Source organism: Podarcis vaucheri (genome assembly GCF_965113315.1).
Source record: "Podarcis vaucheri genome assembly, chromosome: 2".
NCBI classification, from domain to species: Eukaryota; Metazoa; Chordata; class Lepidosauria; order Squamata; family Lacertidae; genus Podarcis; species Podarcis vaucheri.
In genome coordinates this window covers 105,074,652-105,089,475 of record NC_138760.1, presented here as the reverse complement: position 1 = coordinate 105,089,475, position 14,824 = coordinate 105,074,652, and the positions used below count along the sequence as shown (strand labels likewise).

Below are 14,824 nucleotides of genomic sequence, written 5' to 3'. Positions count from 1 at the left end.
CTGCTGTTGTTGCTGCTGCTGCCCGGACATGCCGGCCTCCTCCTCGTCCGCTGTCTCGCGCTCCTCCCTTTTGCACGCGCTGCCCCGCCGCCGCCCCAATGGCTGGGTCCTGTCAGCTGATCCTGTGTTATTTCCTGTGTGTGTGTGTGAGGGGAGAATGGAGAGAGAAACCTCGGCACCACCACCGCGGAGCCGCCCCCGGCTCGACGCGGATCCTCGCCGCCGCCGCCTCTCACCGCCCGACTCGCCCGCCTCCCTCCCACGGCACACCAGCCAACGTCTCACGGCACACTAGTGTGCCGCGGAACACCGGTTGGGAAACACTGCCATAGATGACCAGTCAACAGCAAGGGCAGTACAAGTAACATAGGAAGTAGAGATTTGTGTCACACTTGGATGTGGCGCATGGTTAGATCTAGTCTTGTGCCTTGTTGCTGCTTATGTCCTTGCACATTAGGCTGAAGATAAAACCACGCTGCATATGTTCTGTAGAATGTTCTCCCCTTGGAAGTCTTGCTGACCCCATCTTAAAGTCACCTGCTTAACACCTGGCTTTTTAGGGGTGCTTAGAGGGAAGCTGACCACCATTAGCATTGTTCTCCTGCTATGCTTTGCGGGTAAGCCCCTTTCTGCTTACATCACATTATAGATTTCAATTACATTATTGGTTGCTATAAAATCCTCCAATTCAAATTATCTGAATAAAAGTGGAATATTTTCAATCTTTTCCCATGTAAATAAGTGAAATAAAGTGTCTTCATCTCATTTAGTGACCTTGGTTACGTTTTCACTTTCTATTATTCTTTTGAATAGTTCAATGAAACTGTTATGCTGGGGTTTCCCATTGAAATTTCAGCCCAAATGATCTTGACTAGTGACTTTGGGCTGCTTACTGGGAGGTATGTATACAATGATGTTTTGATATCTAGCATCTTATTTATTTCTGTGATCTCACTAAAGAGTTCCTTCAGCCTGTCTTCTGTTCTTTTTTTAAATTAACTTTTTAATCCTATTATGGGTGAAGAGGTGTACTTGGAGGACAAAATATACACTGCCTCATATTTACTGGGACATGATAATTGAAATGAGATGTTGCTCTATACAGAAAAAAAAGTTGTGGAAAAATGTTATGTGGCACAAAAGGGACAGGTGAACAGGAGCAAACAAACAAACAAAATACCATCTTGGTGTTTTTAAAATCACCACAAATGTGAATAGTACATCTGGTTGGTGAGGTTTCTGTGTCCTAGGGCATTCAATGGAATTGAACTGAAACCTTTGATTCTCCCCCATCCCCTCCAAAATATTTCTGAGAGTCAAAGCATTTCCAGATGGAGGGCATTTAGAGTGTCAGGTATGCTAATTGAGCATGTCTGAAACCCACAAACCAAATAGGGGTTGTGCTGATCTCTCCCAACTTGAAGGCCAGAAGATATATGCTGTTGGTGGAGAAGGGGTGGGGAGTGATGGTGGCATGGGGTTGTGTATGAGATCCAGTCGCACAAGGATGTGGGCTGAAAGCCTATGGCAGATTATGTCTGACAAACTAGACCAACCTTCCGCAACCAGCCACCCTCTAGGCATTTCAGACTACAACTCCCATCAGCCCTAACCATTGATGGGCTGCTGGGAGTTGTATCCTACAACATCTGGAGGCCACCAGATTGTGGAAAGCTGAACTAAACTGTAGGCTTAATACAAGGTTCTGGCAATAGGAATGCAGGAAATTGACTTCTACTTCGTCCCACCATTGGCCCATCTAGCTCAGTGTTGTTTACCCTGAGTGGCAGTAGCTCTCCAGGGTTTTGGACAGGCATCTCTCACAGTCCTACCTGGAGATGCCGGGGTTGAAGCTTGGATCTTCTGTAGGCAAAGTGGATGCTCCACCTCTGAGATATGGCCCATTCCTTAAATATAATTTCTTGGGAGACAAGAAATTGAGGAAAGGTGGGATTATGGTGAAGCTCACGGGGACTGTGATCCAGTTAGCTGAAGAGCAAAGGTCTCTATCCTGAAAGAGTTCATCAACGTTTAAGAATGGAGTGGCTTCTTCCTATACACTGCAACCTTGCAGTATGAATGAGGGCCACGAGGCAATTGGGAAGGGTGTGGCAAGTGGCTTGACTTGTATCTACTCGTCGGAAATCATTTGCCACCTCTTCGTCTTCAGGTTTCTTGTTCTGTTCCTAGATGGTTGAACAGCCTTGCGCTTTGAATTGTTTTCCAGCCTTTGAGATGATGACGTTACGGAGTCTTTGCACAAGCAAGATCTGAATGCCTTAATGAATAACCTTGCAACTTCTTGGAATGCTTAAATACAATTACAGCTGTACTTACACAAAGGTCAAGTTCTTCAGGAAGCCAGCAGGGTATCTTGCCCTGTTCTGTACATGAAGCAGATAATTCAAGATTCAAAACGTATACTACTCTCTTCACTCCTAACCAGAGATCAACTGCACTGTGGGTTGGATTGCTGCAAGCCACTCAAGGACTTGTTGATCTGCCCTTCTGCATTCCAAAAGTTGGGAGCTGTTGGTGCTGTACTAGGTAATCTGGTTTAGTCCATATACCGGAAAGTGCAGTATAGGTTCTGCCTGTGCCATGCTGCTTCTCTGTTGCTTTTTTGATGTGCAAAGCCTGTTTCTCATGCTCCAACCTTGGTGCAAGAAGCTGGAATGAGAATCCAGAGAGAAACCAGGTGTATCATGTTCATGCCCATTGTTATCCCCTGACATGGTGGAACCAGAGAGCTGTGGCAAAACTGAAGAGGCTACTGGCTGTGATTGAGCTTTGTAGGCCATCAGCTGGGGAAGAAGAGGACAGGGTATAAAAATACCTGACTCTTACTCACTTTACTTAATTGCTGGCAAAAATGTCCTTGTGCAGTTCTCTTAGAAGAACTAATTTAAGAAACGGCTTAGTGCATTTTGTGATACTTTTAAAAAAATTCTCTGGGTCTTGGCAGTCACCCTCTGTTCCTTTCCCCCCAATTCTTCCCTTTTATTTCTTCTTTTCTTGATGTCCTCTGGGCAAAGTGGGGAGGGGGAAACGCTTCTTGACCATATGGGGGCAGGCAGCCCCTCTGCCTGCCTCTCACCCATTGCTTTAATTGAGACCATTTGTTTGTTTTAATTTAACCATGTGTTAACTGCTAGGATGAGGTATTCAGGATCTCCACAGAAAAACAAAGCTACACCTGTTGGACTAAACAAAGGCCTTCAGTACTACGAGGTGAGCTAGTTCTCTCCTGAGGCTGTTTATACAGATCTCCTCTTCCAGTATTTATTTTAGAGTTTTGCAAAGGGAGATAATTTGGAGGGCAAAGCTGTCCTGCTTCAGAAACAGACAGAACCTGAATAAACAAATGCTTGCTGCAGATTAGTAGGAACATCTGTAGTTTTTAGATTGTTTTGAGAGCACATACCATTTTCCCCTCTCTTTTTTGTGCTCTTGTTTGTCCACCCCACCCCCCCTTACTCAATTTTTTTTTGAAGGGTAACAAAGGATGGGGGAAGAAGGTGCAGCTGCGCTGGGCATGACATGCCACTGTTTTAACTTTAAGTTTTAAAGCCTCAGCAGAAGAGTAGTTTTATTGTATCTTAGAAGAGAATAAAGCCACATGCAGATTCCAGCCATGGACATCTGTTTCCTCTTGATGTGGAAGAATTCTAGCATTTCGGAGGCTATTTCGGATCTCAATGAGTCTGCCTTTCTCCTGCTTTTGCTACTCTTCGACATGCTTTGCCTGCTACCTTCCTTCCAAGCCCTGCTCTGCAGTCCATCAAGCCTGTTGTTAGGCCATGTTGTTTATCCACCCGTTTTGTAAGTTAGGTTTCCAAATTGTCTCCCAGCTTCTTTTCTCACTTGTGTAAACTGACTGTAGCGGCATCTTTTCATACTTGAGCATCCCTGGAGCTTTTCTTCTGAGTTCGCAAACTTTACTGTCGAATGGTATAGACAGTTGAGGCTCCTTACAGTATTGTACTGTTAAGTCAACATGCCGTGTAAAGCATAGAAAACTCACATAGCTAGAATGAATAAATATTCAATTCCCATCTCCTAGGTGTTGATAAGAATGCATCAGAGAGTTTCTGCAGTTCTATTCCTTCCCATAAGTGCAATAAACTTTCCCATGCAAACATTGAGATCTGGATTAATTTGGGATTGAGGCAATATATAGGTCCTAGGTTGGGGACCATTGGTGTTTCTTTGACCTGGTAAGAAGTCAGCGAAAGGCACCTCTGAGGCTTGTGGGATATAGTTCCGCTGAACTATAAATTGTTTGGCATAAATGATCACTCATAAGTAGATCAATAAATAGACTTTTCATAACCAATCTAGAGTCAGGGGTGAGTAGTGAAGTAGCCAAGTTTGCTGACAATACTTAAATAGTTCAGGGTTGTTTAAAAGAGAGAGATTGTGAGGAGGTCCAAAAGGGCATCTCCAAACTGAGTGAATTGATGATAAACTGGCAAATGCAATTCAGTGTAAACACGTGTAAAGTGATGCATATTGTTGGGGCATACTCATGTGGTCTGAACTAGGGATGACTGGCCAGGAAGCAGACCTTGGGATCATAGTTGATGGTTCGATAAAGATGCTGAACCAGTGTTGCGACTGGTGCAAAAAAGGCAAATTCCATGCTAGGGATCATTGGGAAAGAATCTGAAAATAAAACAGCTGATTTCATAACGCTCTTATACAAATCTATGGCACAACTACATTTGGAATACTCTGTGTATTTCTGGTTGCTCCACCTCAAAAAGGATATCGATCTTGATGAAATCCCCCCCCCCTTTTTCTGGTTATTTTAAAGTTGTGAAAATAGACATGACACTTGAACTGATTTGTTTAGCATCATGTCTGGTTTGGTTCTAAGTAGGTATATATTATATGTGTAGGAGGAGAAAACTTTTACAAAGTGAGAACAAAAGGACAAGCAGTGCAAGAGACTGTGTCACGTTCCTGTGCAAAGCATAAATGAGTACAAAATCCAAAAGAATACAAGATCCGATCAGAATGAGTAGTGAGACCTGTTCCCATGTAGAAACTAGTGGAGATAAATTTTCATACCAAGATGAGTAGCATAAACAAACATCTAAGGACCCATGTGGTTTTTCCTCTATTAAAATAATACAGCTACCTCTCTGGAATTTGTCACAAAGGGAAGACTGTTTGTTGTGTGTGTGTTCTTTTTCAGGACTGGAAATCATGAAACCCTACTATTAGGCTCAGAGAAAGGCAGATATTGTTGGCCCAGCCAAATTGCTGTAGCCGGAGAGCATGTTCAATAGTCAAGTGCTAATTTGGTGACACAAATTTGGTATGCTTCAGAAATAGATGCTGTTTCTCTTGAAGCAGGGACAGTTGGGGAGTATAGGAATATAACCTTAAACAACATATACCACGTGCTACCATATATAAAACAAGACTGAGTTAATTCTCAACAACAAAAGCAATAAAACTGGCAGCATTTGCTGCCACGAGTGGAATGAATCTATTTCTTATTATCAGTATTACAGAGTTAAAGTATATGTAGCTAAGAGAAAATTGACAATGTTAATCTGTAAAACATTCTAGGATAATTGATGTCCGTCTGGAAGTAATTCTAGTGTTAGTCAACTCTGCTGAATAATCAGTAAAGCTATATAACATCAAGCCAGACAGGCAGAGAGAGCTGGTATTCTGGTGTCTGTTTTCTGTGAACATTGTAGGAGAGTTGATGGAGCCAGCCAGCATTTTGCTGGCAGAAAGTTATCCACATGTGCGGAACACATTTTCACTGTTGTTTTAACATATTTCAGGTGTAAATATCAATGCTTGGCAGGGCGTGATGATCTTCTGTTTCGGTGATTTCTCTAGGAAAATAATCACAAAATGCAATCAGTTCGCAAACCACCCCAAGACATTTTAATCACCCTAATTGTGGTGGAGCTGTAAAAGGCTTGCGGTGAATCCAATCAATTTTTGTCACTCTTCGAATGACCTCGTAAAGAAAGCGGTCTTTGTATCTGTGACTCTGTGCTTGGGTCTCCACTTTTTTCTCTTTCAAAGATGGTGTCAAAGTGTAGTTAAATAATAATGAAAAAAGATTTGGAAAATGCAACATTTTCTGAAAATGTTTGTGTGAGATTGCAGTTTGTGAAATGCATCTAGATTCTTATTTTAGTTTATTCTTCCAGTATGTGAAACTTTTCGAACACTTAGGGAAAGCACTGTATGTATATTAACAATTAATTTCTATATTAATGACCCAGATGTCTGTGAGCACACAAATGTGAGTGGGTCTACTTCTCCTCCCCTCCCCCCTCAATTGCACTTGGAATCACCAGGTGGCGACCTATCAAAAGTCTGAGGTGGATGGGAAGGTCATGTTGGTGGGTAAAGAACCTGCTGCTTTTAGCTTGGGAAGGCTGCCCCTCTGCTCAGCACCACAGCTCTCAATCTGGATTTCTGGGTCATTGTGGCTTCAGAAGCCACTCCTCTCTGTTTTGCTGGTTGGAGAATTCCAAACTCACATGGTAAGCTAAGCCCATGGTACAGAATTCAATCAGTTCTAGATAGTCATTGTGAGAACTGGACTAGATAGGCCTTTGGTCTGATCCGACAGGGTTAAGTTCTTAACATTCTCACTGTTGGGTAGATAGCTTGCGAGCAGTGCTTTGTCTCTCTCTAGAAAAATAGATGCCGGTACTCAACATGAAGTGGTTACAGTAAGTGCCACACTTTTTAACAACAACAAAAAGAGGTGCTGGTACTATGTACCTGTCAGGGAACTGACCTCAGAGGGAAAGGAGGTGATAGGGCTCCCAGAGACTGGGAGAGACTCAACAGCCAAAGCAGGGACCAGCAGGGGGAGCGCGGGGTCTCTGGAGGAGGATCTCAGGGATACTGAGAGAGATGCAGCAGCGCAGGCAGGAAGCAGGGGGGAGAAAGGGGTGAGAGACACGTCCAGTGAAAATAGTGGGGAGGTGTCAGAAGCAATTGCAGGGAGACCCATGCTTCGTCGGAAGCTGTCACGTCGTGAGTCCAGGAGACGTGTTTCCGTTAAGGAACTTCTTTGTTGGAGGCGTTTCCGCAAACAGCCACTGTCGGACTCTAACAGTGACTAGAGCAGACATGTCTGAGGAGCTCTGTCACACACAGAGGTTTGTGGGGCCGCACAAACTCTGAAGGGGCACCATTTTAAGCACAAGCAGCTAATCATCCCCTAATAGTACCCTTGAGTTTCCCATGAAAAAAAAACCCTGTTCAACTTCCATGGCAACTGACTTCATCTTCATCTTGAAACTAGCATTTCCCTGTTGTCTGGGAAGCTCAGTGTGAGATTCACGGTTTATTTAAGGAATTGTGGTTTATTGGGGTTAGTAGGGAATCCCTCCTGTCTTGTCCTCCATTTCGAACACTGATGAGCTTGCTATTTGGTGACGTTTATTGTCTGCATCAGGAAGCATTTACTTTAAGGGCCATGTTTTTGTGTGTGTGTTTGTTCTTTTGTTGCTGAGGAAAATGAAAGGGGAAAAGGGAGAATTACACAGTTGTGTGCTTTGGTGAGGCTAGGATAGAATGGCCAAAGACATGAGAGAGAGAGAGAGAGAGAGAGAGAGAGAGGGAGAGAGAGATATTAAAAATGTTAATATTTGTGTCAAGTTAAGCCATAATTCACATCGAGAATAGTAGGAATGGGTTACAATTCATTGGTAGAGCATCTATTCTGCATGCAAAAGGCCTCTGGTTCATTTATAAGCATCTTCAGACTGGGAATGTATCATCTGAAACCACAGAGAACTGTTGCCTACCATTGTAGACAATACTGAGCTTAATGGACCATTGACCTTGTTCTGTATGAATCAGCTTCCTTGTGTGAGTGTGTGATTTATATAAACATATTGTATCTTTTTGCTCTGGGGCTAGTTTAAGGATCTATCCTTGGCTTGGATGTCATTTGCCTTAGTCCTCTGAAATCCAGCCTGCATTCATTGCTCATACATTTTCAAGCCTGGGTTGTAAGCCCACATGGCTAGAATGTGAAATATTTAAAAATATTTGTAAGCCAAAAATCTCAGGATGTTGAATTTTTCATTTTGGATGGCGTAATGTTGGAATTGGGCTTCACCTCATTCTGGTTCCATGCAAGGGCAAAACTGCTTGTTCTTCTACCCTAGCCTGGGCACCCCCTATATATAAAATATAATATTGCATTTGCTTTTTCAGGCCCACTTAATTCTTGTTTAGGGGGAAGGCATCCTTTTGCAAGTCTCTATCTCCTCATAAATATATTACGCCTTTTGCTGTAAAGTGAACAGGGCTTTGGCACCTGAAATTGGGGGCAGGAAGAAAGTTAATCTCAGCGCTTGAGTTTCATGGCCCTGATAAATAAGAACCATGTTTGACCTTTACTGCGGGTCTTTGAGATGCCACAAGGGAAATTCTTCCTTGTTTGCGATGACAAACTTCCTATGAGATTTCAGTTTGTCAGCTCAATGTACAGCAGTGACATTGATTTCTTCTCACTGCCACTTCTTGCCTGACTAGATAACAAATTTCCCGTGGCAGGTGTCTGTCAGGCTAAGTTTTGCCTGGCAGAGGAGTGGTGTAGATTCATTTATTAATCATTAGCTGCAACATGAGGAACCAGACAATAATCTTTAACTCTTGTGGTGTTGAAAAACATGGAGGGGGATGTAGAGTGATAGAGACCTTACCGCCTACATGGTAGGAAATTATTGAGGGAAATTATAAGTATAGACCAGGGGTCAGCAAACTTTTTCAGCAGTGGGCCGGTCCACTGTCCCTCAGACCTTGTGGGGGGCCGGACTATATTTTGAAAAAAAATATGAACGAATTCGTATGCCCCAGAAATAACCCAGAGATGCATTTTAAATAAAAACACACATTCTACTCATGTAAAAACACCAGGCAGGCCCCACAAATAACCCAGAGATGCATTTTAAATAAAAGGGCACATTCTACTCATGTAAAAACATGCTGATTCCTGGAAAGTCCACGGGCCAGATTTAGAAGGCGATTGGGCTGAATCCGGCCCCCGGGCCTTAGTTTGCCTACCCATGGTATAGACCAAATACAAGTTGCTAGTGCTTTTTCAGAACTGGCTTGCATCTCCGTATACCGTATTTTTCGCCCTATAGGACACACCTTTTCCTCTCCAAAAATGAAGGGGAAATGTGTGTGCGTCCTATGAGGTGAATGCAGGCTTTCGCTGAAGCCTGGAGAGCGAGAGGGGTCGGTGCGCAATGTGTACAAGGGGAAAGGAGTGAAGGCTACCATCTTACCTCAAAGACTGAGGACAAGTTATTGAGTGTTGAGCCCAACTTTGCCTGGGAACTGGCATTTGTATGGGAGGGAAAGCAGTGTTGCCTCACCAGTAGGCATGGAGTGCATCTCTCTGGCCACTAAAGGGTGTTCTTACTCTGGTAGCTGGATCAATCACTACACCCCTTTCTCCCAAGAATTTCACTGAGTGACCTTACTCAGGACACTGCCTGGCTATATTGCAAAGATTTTGGTAGGAAACAACAAGCTTTCAGAACTAGAAATGTTATGTTCATTCTCTGAACTGCAGTTGAGAAACCTCAATACCACATGTACCACAATGTCACTAGAGGCATGAGATTCATTTGTTGCAGAAAGGCCTGTTTCCTCACCTACGGTAGTTAAGACAGAGAGTCATAGCCATGAAAAATAAGAGCTAGTATCACAACAAACTCCCATTTTATTATGCTGGCTTTCCATTTTTGGAAGTTGAAATTGAGACACAAGCAGATGGTGATGTGGACAGATAGCCAGATGCAAGTGGGTTTTTTGAGTGAATATATTAGATTAATGTTAAGCGGTTACATCTGTTTCTTTGCTGTTTTGTTAAAAATGTATGTATTGGGTTAGTCATCTTCATAAAAAAAAAGAAAGAAAGCGTAAACAATGCATGCCAGGCCTCTTGAGTGCATTTTAGAATAACGCTAAATTAAATGTCACAATGAATGGCTGGCTCTCAGCTTCACTCTTCCTTGTTGTAAGTCTGTATAGATTTAATAGGACAGCTACAATCTATGATGTAAACTTGTATGAGCTGAAGCCTGTCATGTTGACAGTCATAGTATAATAATGTTTTACATTTAAAGTTTCTAGCGCCTTTGTAGAAACCAGTTTTTGGAAAAACACATTATGGACATGATAAAATAACGCACATGATAAAATAACAATGGCTGCAGTCCAGCGCACAGTTAGGCAATGCTTAAACCTTGTTGAATGCAGAGGGACAGAGACAAAAGTACCTTTATGTTGATGGCGTCCCACAGAAGCAGCAAACAAGGATTTGCCTGTAAGGATTAATAATAAAATAGGACAGAGAAAGTTTCACTAAGGTTTGTGGGATTATTTCATACTGTTTTGTGAAGGGACAATTTAACGGCAAGAAGCTAATGTCTTTATCCGTAGTTTCTTAATCTTCCAGCAGAAAATAAAGGTTTACTAAATGTGCAGTAAACCAGATATCTCATCACAGCCTCACTGGCCCAGAGTGATTTCACGCAATCTCTGTTCCACACCATAAAGTGGTGGTCTTGGATTTTATGAATGGATTTCATGCGCATTTAGCTGCCCTTTGCTCATGCACAGAGGGAATTCTTTTTGGAGACTGGCTGTTGGGCCATGGGTTGCGGAGCTGCAAGGAGTGATGAGCGACCAAGCATTTGTTGTGTCTGCTGGCAGAACTGAGTGTCTATCTAAAAGAGGCTATAGAAAGTCATCATGTGGTGGTAGTCATTGGAACCTTCCCAAGGCTTCTACCACTGTCAGTCAAGCCCTTGAATATTTGGACGAGGAATGGAAAATTTTCACCTCAACCATTTATATTTTTGAAACCAGAGGTTGAAAAGAGGGGCAGACAAGTATTTGGGTGCCTAGCTATGGCTGAGTGATGGAAACGTTAGATGGCTAACCTCCAGAGTTGCATTTTCAAGTGCTGACAACTTTGGTTCCCAAGTTATTAATAACTTTCGGGACTGACTCTATTTCCAGTGGTCAGTATTGAGGTGAGCCAGATATCATAAATATAGTTTCCCTTATACAGTGTCTTTAAGTCTTCGGTTTAACCTAAGCCTTTGTGACTGCGGAGCTCTAAAGCTGAGCTGGCAGTTCTTTGGCGAGCTAGATTTCTGTGCATAGCTTCTAAACCATCCTCTGTATGGCTTTGCCAGATGTTGAGTCAAACTTTCAAACTCACCATACTAAGATGGTGCCAATTATTACTCTTAGTGCCCACCCTCATTACAATACGTTAACCTCTCGGCAGGGAATGTGCTAAACAGAGTCAAAGGTTCTGTAGCAAAACCAGCCATCTAACAAGGTGTGTGCATAATTTAATCCTTCAGGATTTATAAATTTAATAAGCTACAGTTCAACAAGTGAACAGTAACTTCCCAATTTAGAAAGCCGACTAACATGCCAGCATAATTTTTGCTTATATGACAGGTGTTTTTTTCCCCTTTTCTCTCCATTTCCAGATTCCTTTCTCCCTTGTACAATTTCCTCTGTGGGAGTCCTTAAAGGTAAGTCTCTCATACAAAGGTTTTGAAAGTGAAAAATATAAATGTGAATGTTGCCATTTTTAAAAATAGGTAAAATAAATGCAATGCAAAATTCAGTTGGGGACAAATCAATGACCGAATGGTGATTAAGACCAAGAAAGACTAACCCTGAAAAACGAGTACAGGAACAAGGGGAGGTGGTGAATGTGAGATCAATGTAACCTATGAGTATGCTGCACGTAAATTTTGGCTAGATATCTCAGGGGAAAACTAAAACCTGCTTGTGAGGTTTGGTGGATGGACACAGTCTGATCATACACCACTTTATTTTCTTTCCAAGTGTCACTGTTCTAACACACTGGGCTGTACCCATGACAGAAATGCATTGCTGACACCATACTGCACTACCGTTTCTCATAGTTTCTTGTGAAGTTTGGGTGAAATAAAAGAAACTAGCGCCACCATCCTCTGCTGCCTACTCAGAACTTCAGTTCTCATTGAGTTCAGTGGGACATACTCCCAGTCAAGGCTGTGTAGTGGGGTGGCTAACCTTTGGCCTTCCCGATGAGATGTTGCTGGACAGAAAAGATAATGGCAGTGGCAGCTCTGAGGGAAAACTTCCATTATCTCTGACCATTGGGGGAATCTGACTAGCACTGATGGAACTTGGAGTTCATCAACACCAGGAAGGTGGCAGGTTAGCTGCAGGCTGTATAGGATTGGAGCCAAATTCTTTGTGGCAGCTTCAGAATGCGCACCGTGTAAGTGCTTGAAACAACCTAGGATGTTTGAAGCTAAATTAAATTGCCAATATTTCTCTACTCGTACTCCTTCAGCCCTTATTCCTCCCCTCCTTCCTGGATGTAACTCCTGCCCAGGGTCTTAAGTGTAAGCTAAATGATCAGTGCTGTATATTCTGGGCTTAATGTGTTATATCATTTGGGTTTTAACCAAAGGGAAAGGAATTGGTTGCAAATCCTGCCCGCCTAGCCTGTAGTAATACACGTCATCAATTATTATCTGTGGTCCCGGGGAGATTTTTTTTTGTTTAGGGTGGTTTTATAAGCCAGTTCCTCTTTTAAATGAGGCATTGCGCTATCTTCTGAGGCATAGTTAACTTAAATTGTACTGGTGGTTTTGGAGTTGAAGCCACTGGCCCACTTGGAACTTGACTGAGACCACAAAATAATTTTACATAAACCACCAAACTGCTGTCAGATGCTAGTAAATTTCATCCACTACCAGGCTTTTGCTCAAGGGACATGAAAAGAAACGTGAAATATATTTTCTGTTCGAAGTTACCCTGCTGGAAGAAGCCCAAATCTGTAGCTTCACATAACTCAAAGAAAATAGTGTTTCTAATCACGCTTGCTTTATTCTTGATTGAATATTCAGTATGGATGGATTATAAAAAAATTCTCATAGTAATCTAGTGCAGGAGTCCCAGTCCAGTGCCCACACATGCCATGCCATGGTGCCCATTAAGGCCTTCATTATTGCCCCAGGGCAAGGGCCCCAGCTTTATTTTTTATTTTTTTAAAAAGAAGCCTATAGTCCTTCTAGAAATAAAGTTATGAGGCATAATATGCATGAACTCCTTTAAGCCATTTCTGTGAAATGAGCCAGCCTGGCTGCTTTTGCCTGTCAGTGTTTTTAGCTTATGAGTGAAGCTACAGATGCGATTGATAAGTGAATTGTTTGCACACCAGAGTTCTAAACTGCTGCTGTTTTCTTTTGCTCTTTAATACACTTTTCCTGCTATGGCCTTATTTCCAAGGCAGAAATTCAACATGTTAAGCCTTTTCTTGTATGGAAAAACAGTTATGGAAAAAGTTTCACCATGACCGTACTCTCCTTATTGTGTTATGCCACTCCCCATGGCAGCCATTTTGTGACTGGCACCCTGAAAATTCAAAATGAATCCCCCCCGATCCAAAAAGGTTTGCAATCCCTGATCTAATGGGACGTGGTGGCAGAAACTTTAGGAAATACAGCATTATTCTAAGCTCTAATATTATTTGATAAAGAATGCCTTTGTAAGTGAAAGAGTAAATTTGAGATGTTTTGAAAAATAAAGAGAATGTCTCTTTTTGACATTTGATAACTGGAATTTTCATTCAAAAACACCTTTGCGAATTTTGTTTTGGCTTAAAAGGGATTGTAACTTCTTGAATTATGAATGCTTTGGGTATAATATTGACAGAAAGCCATAAAGAAACTCAAAACATTTAAATAATTTTATTTATTTTAAATATTAATATGGCAAACAATAGCCATGTTCTCACTGCTTACAATACAGGTTGATTAAAAATACATCAATCCACAATGCATGTAACAACAACAACAACAACAACAACAACACCAGTCAGAATTAAATGGATTTTAAAGTCCTGAGAAAATAAAAAAGGTATTTGCCTTGAGCTGAAATTATATCAAGAGTAGTTTCCAGGCATGCTTCTCTGGAGAGGACATTCAGTAGCCCCATTGAAAAGGTCCTTTCCCCCAGCAACCATCCACCACACCTCATCTGGGTGCATGTGGAGGCAAGCAATCATTCAAGAATCCTAGCTCCAAACACGAATAGCTTTGAGCAGGCTTCCTCAACCTCGGCCCTCCATATGTTTTCGGCCTACAACTCCCATGATCCCTAGCTAGCAGGACCAGTGGTCAGGGATGATGGTAATTGCAGTCTCAAAACATCTGGAGGGCCAAGGTTGAGGAAGCCTGGCTTTGAGTGTCACAATCAGCACTTTGAATTGGACCAGGAAACAGAATGGGAGCCAGTGAAACTGGCAAAGCACTGTTAAAGGATAAAAGAGCTCCTGAAACTGTGGACTTCTGAAGGACTGCAACTCATCCTCCTGGCTGAACTCACCTGGACAGATGAATCATAACAGTACTTCTGTCTTCTCTATATTGAGTTTCAGTTTATCCACCCTCATTCAGTCCACTACCATGCCCCAAGCATTGCTTCAGCATCCCAGCTACCTCATCTGTGTTTAGTAAAAAAATAAGAAATAAGCACCATTCAGGAATTCTGCATTAAGTTTGAGTGTAAATGTACAGGAGAGTGTGTGGACAAGCTCAGTAGCTTCATCTCAGTTGCTCTTTCAGTTACCCTCCAGTCTGAAGTGGGAGTTATTCATGGAGGCTCCCCACACATTTTGAAATACCACTGAAGATGCTTTGGTAAATAGGGTGTAGAGGAAAGTTGTCTCAGAGCAGGAAATTGCACTGCCAGGCATGTGGGAGCCTTTTCACATGTTTTGTCCCTGCAT

At 42.3% G+C, this 14,824-nt stretch overlaps 1 protein-coding gene across 4 annotated transcripts in view; it reads left to right on the top strand.

The window, feature by feature from the left end:
- The window catches only part of SLC25A26 (solute carrier family 25 member 26), a 140,029-nt gene that overhangs the window by 75,195 nt on the left and 50,010 nt on the right, over nucleotides 1–14,824 (top strand). For 3 of the 4 annotated variants that reach the window (XR_014216082.1, XM_082210653.1, XM_082210651.1), the window contains one exon: nucleotides 11,523–11,567. The exons of the other annotated variant lie outside the window; for it this stretch is intronic. Coding sequence is in view for 2 of the 3 variants with exons in the window: in XM_082210653.1 (XP_082066779.1) it covers nucleotides 11,523–11,567 (45 nt within the window). In the remaining variant the exon portion in view is untranslated. The remainder of the gene's footprint in view (nucleotides 1–11,522; nucleotides 11,568–14,824) is intronic. 4 annotated transcript variants of the gene reach the window in all.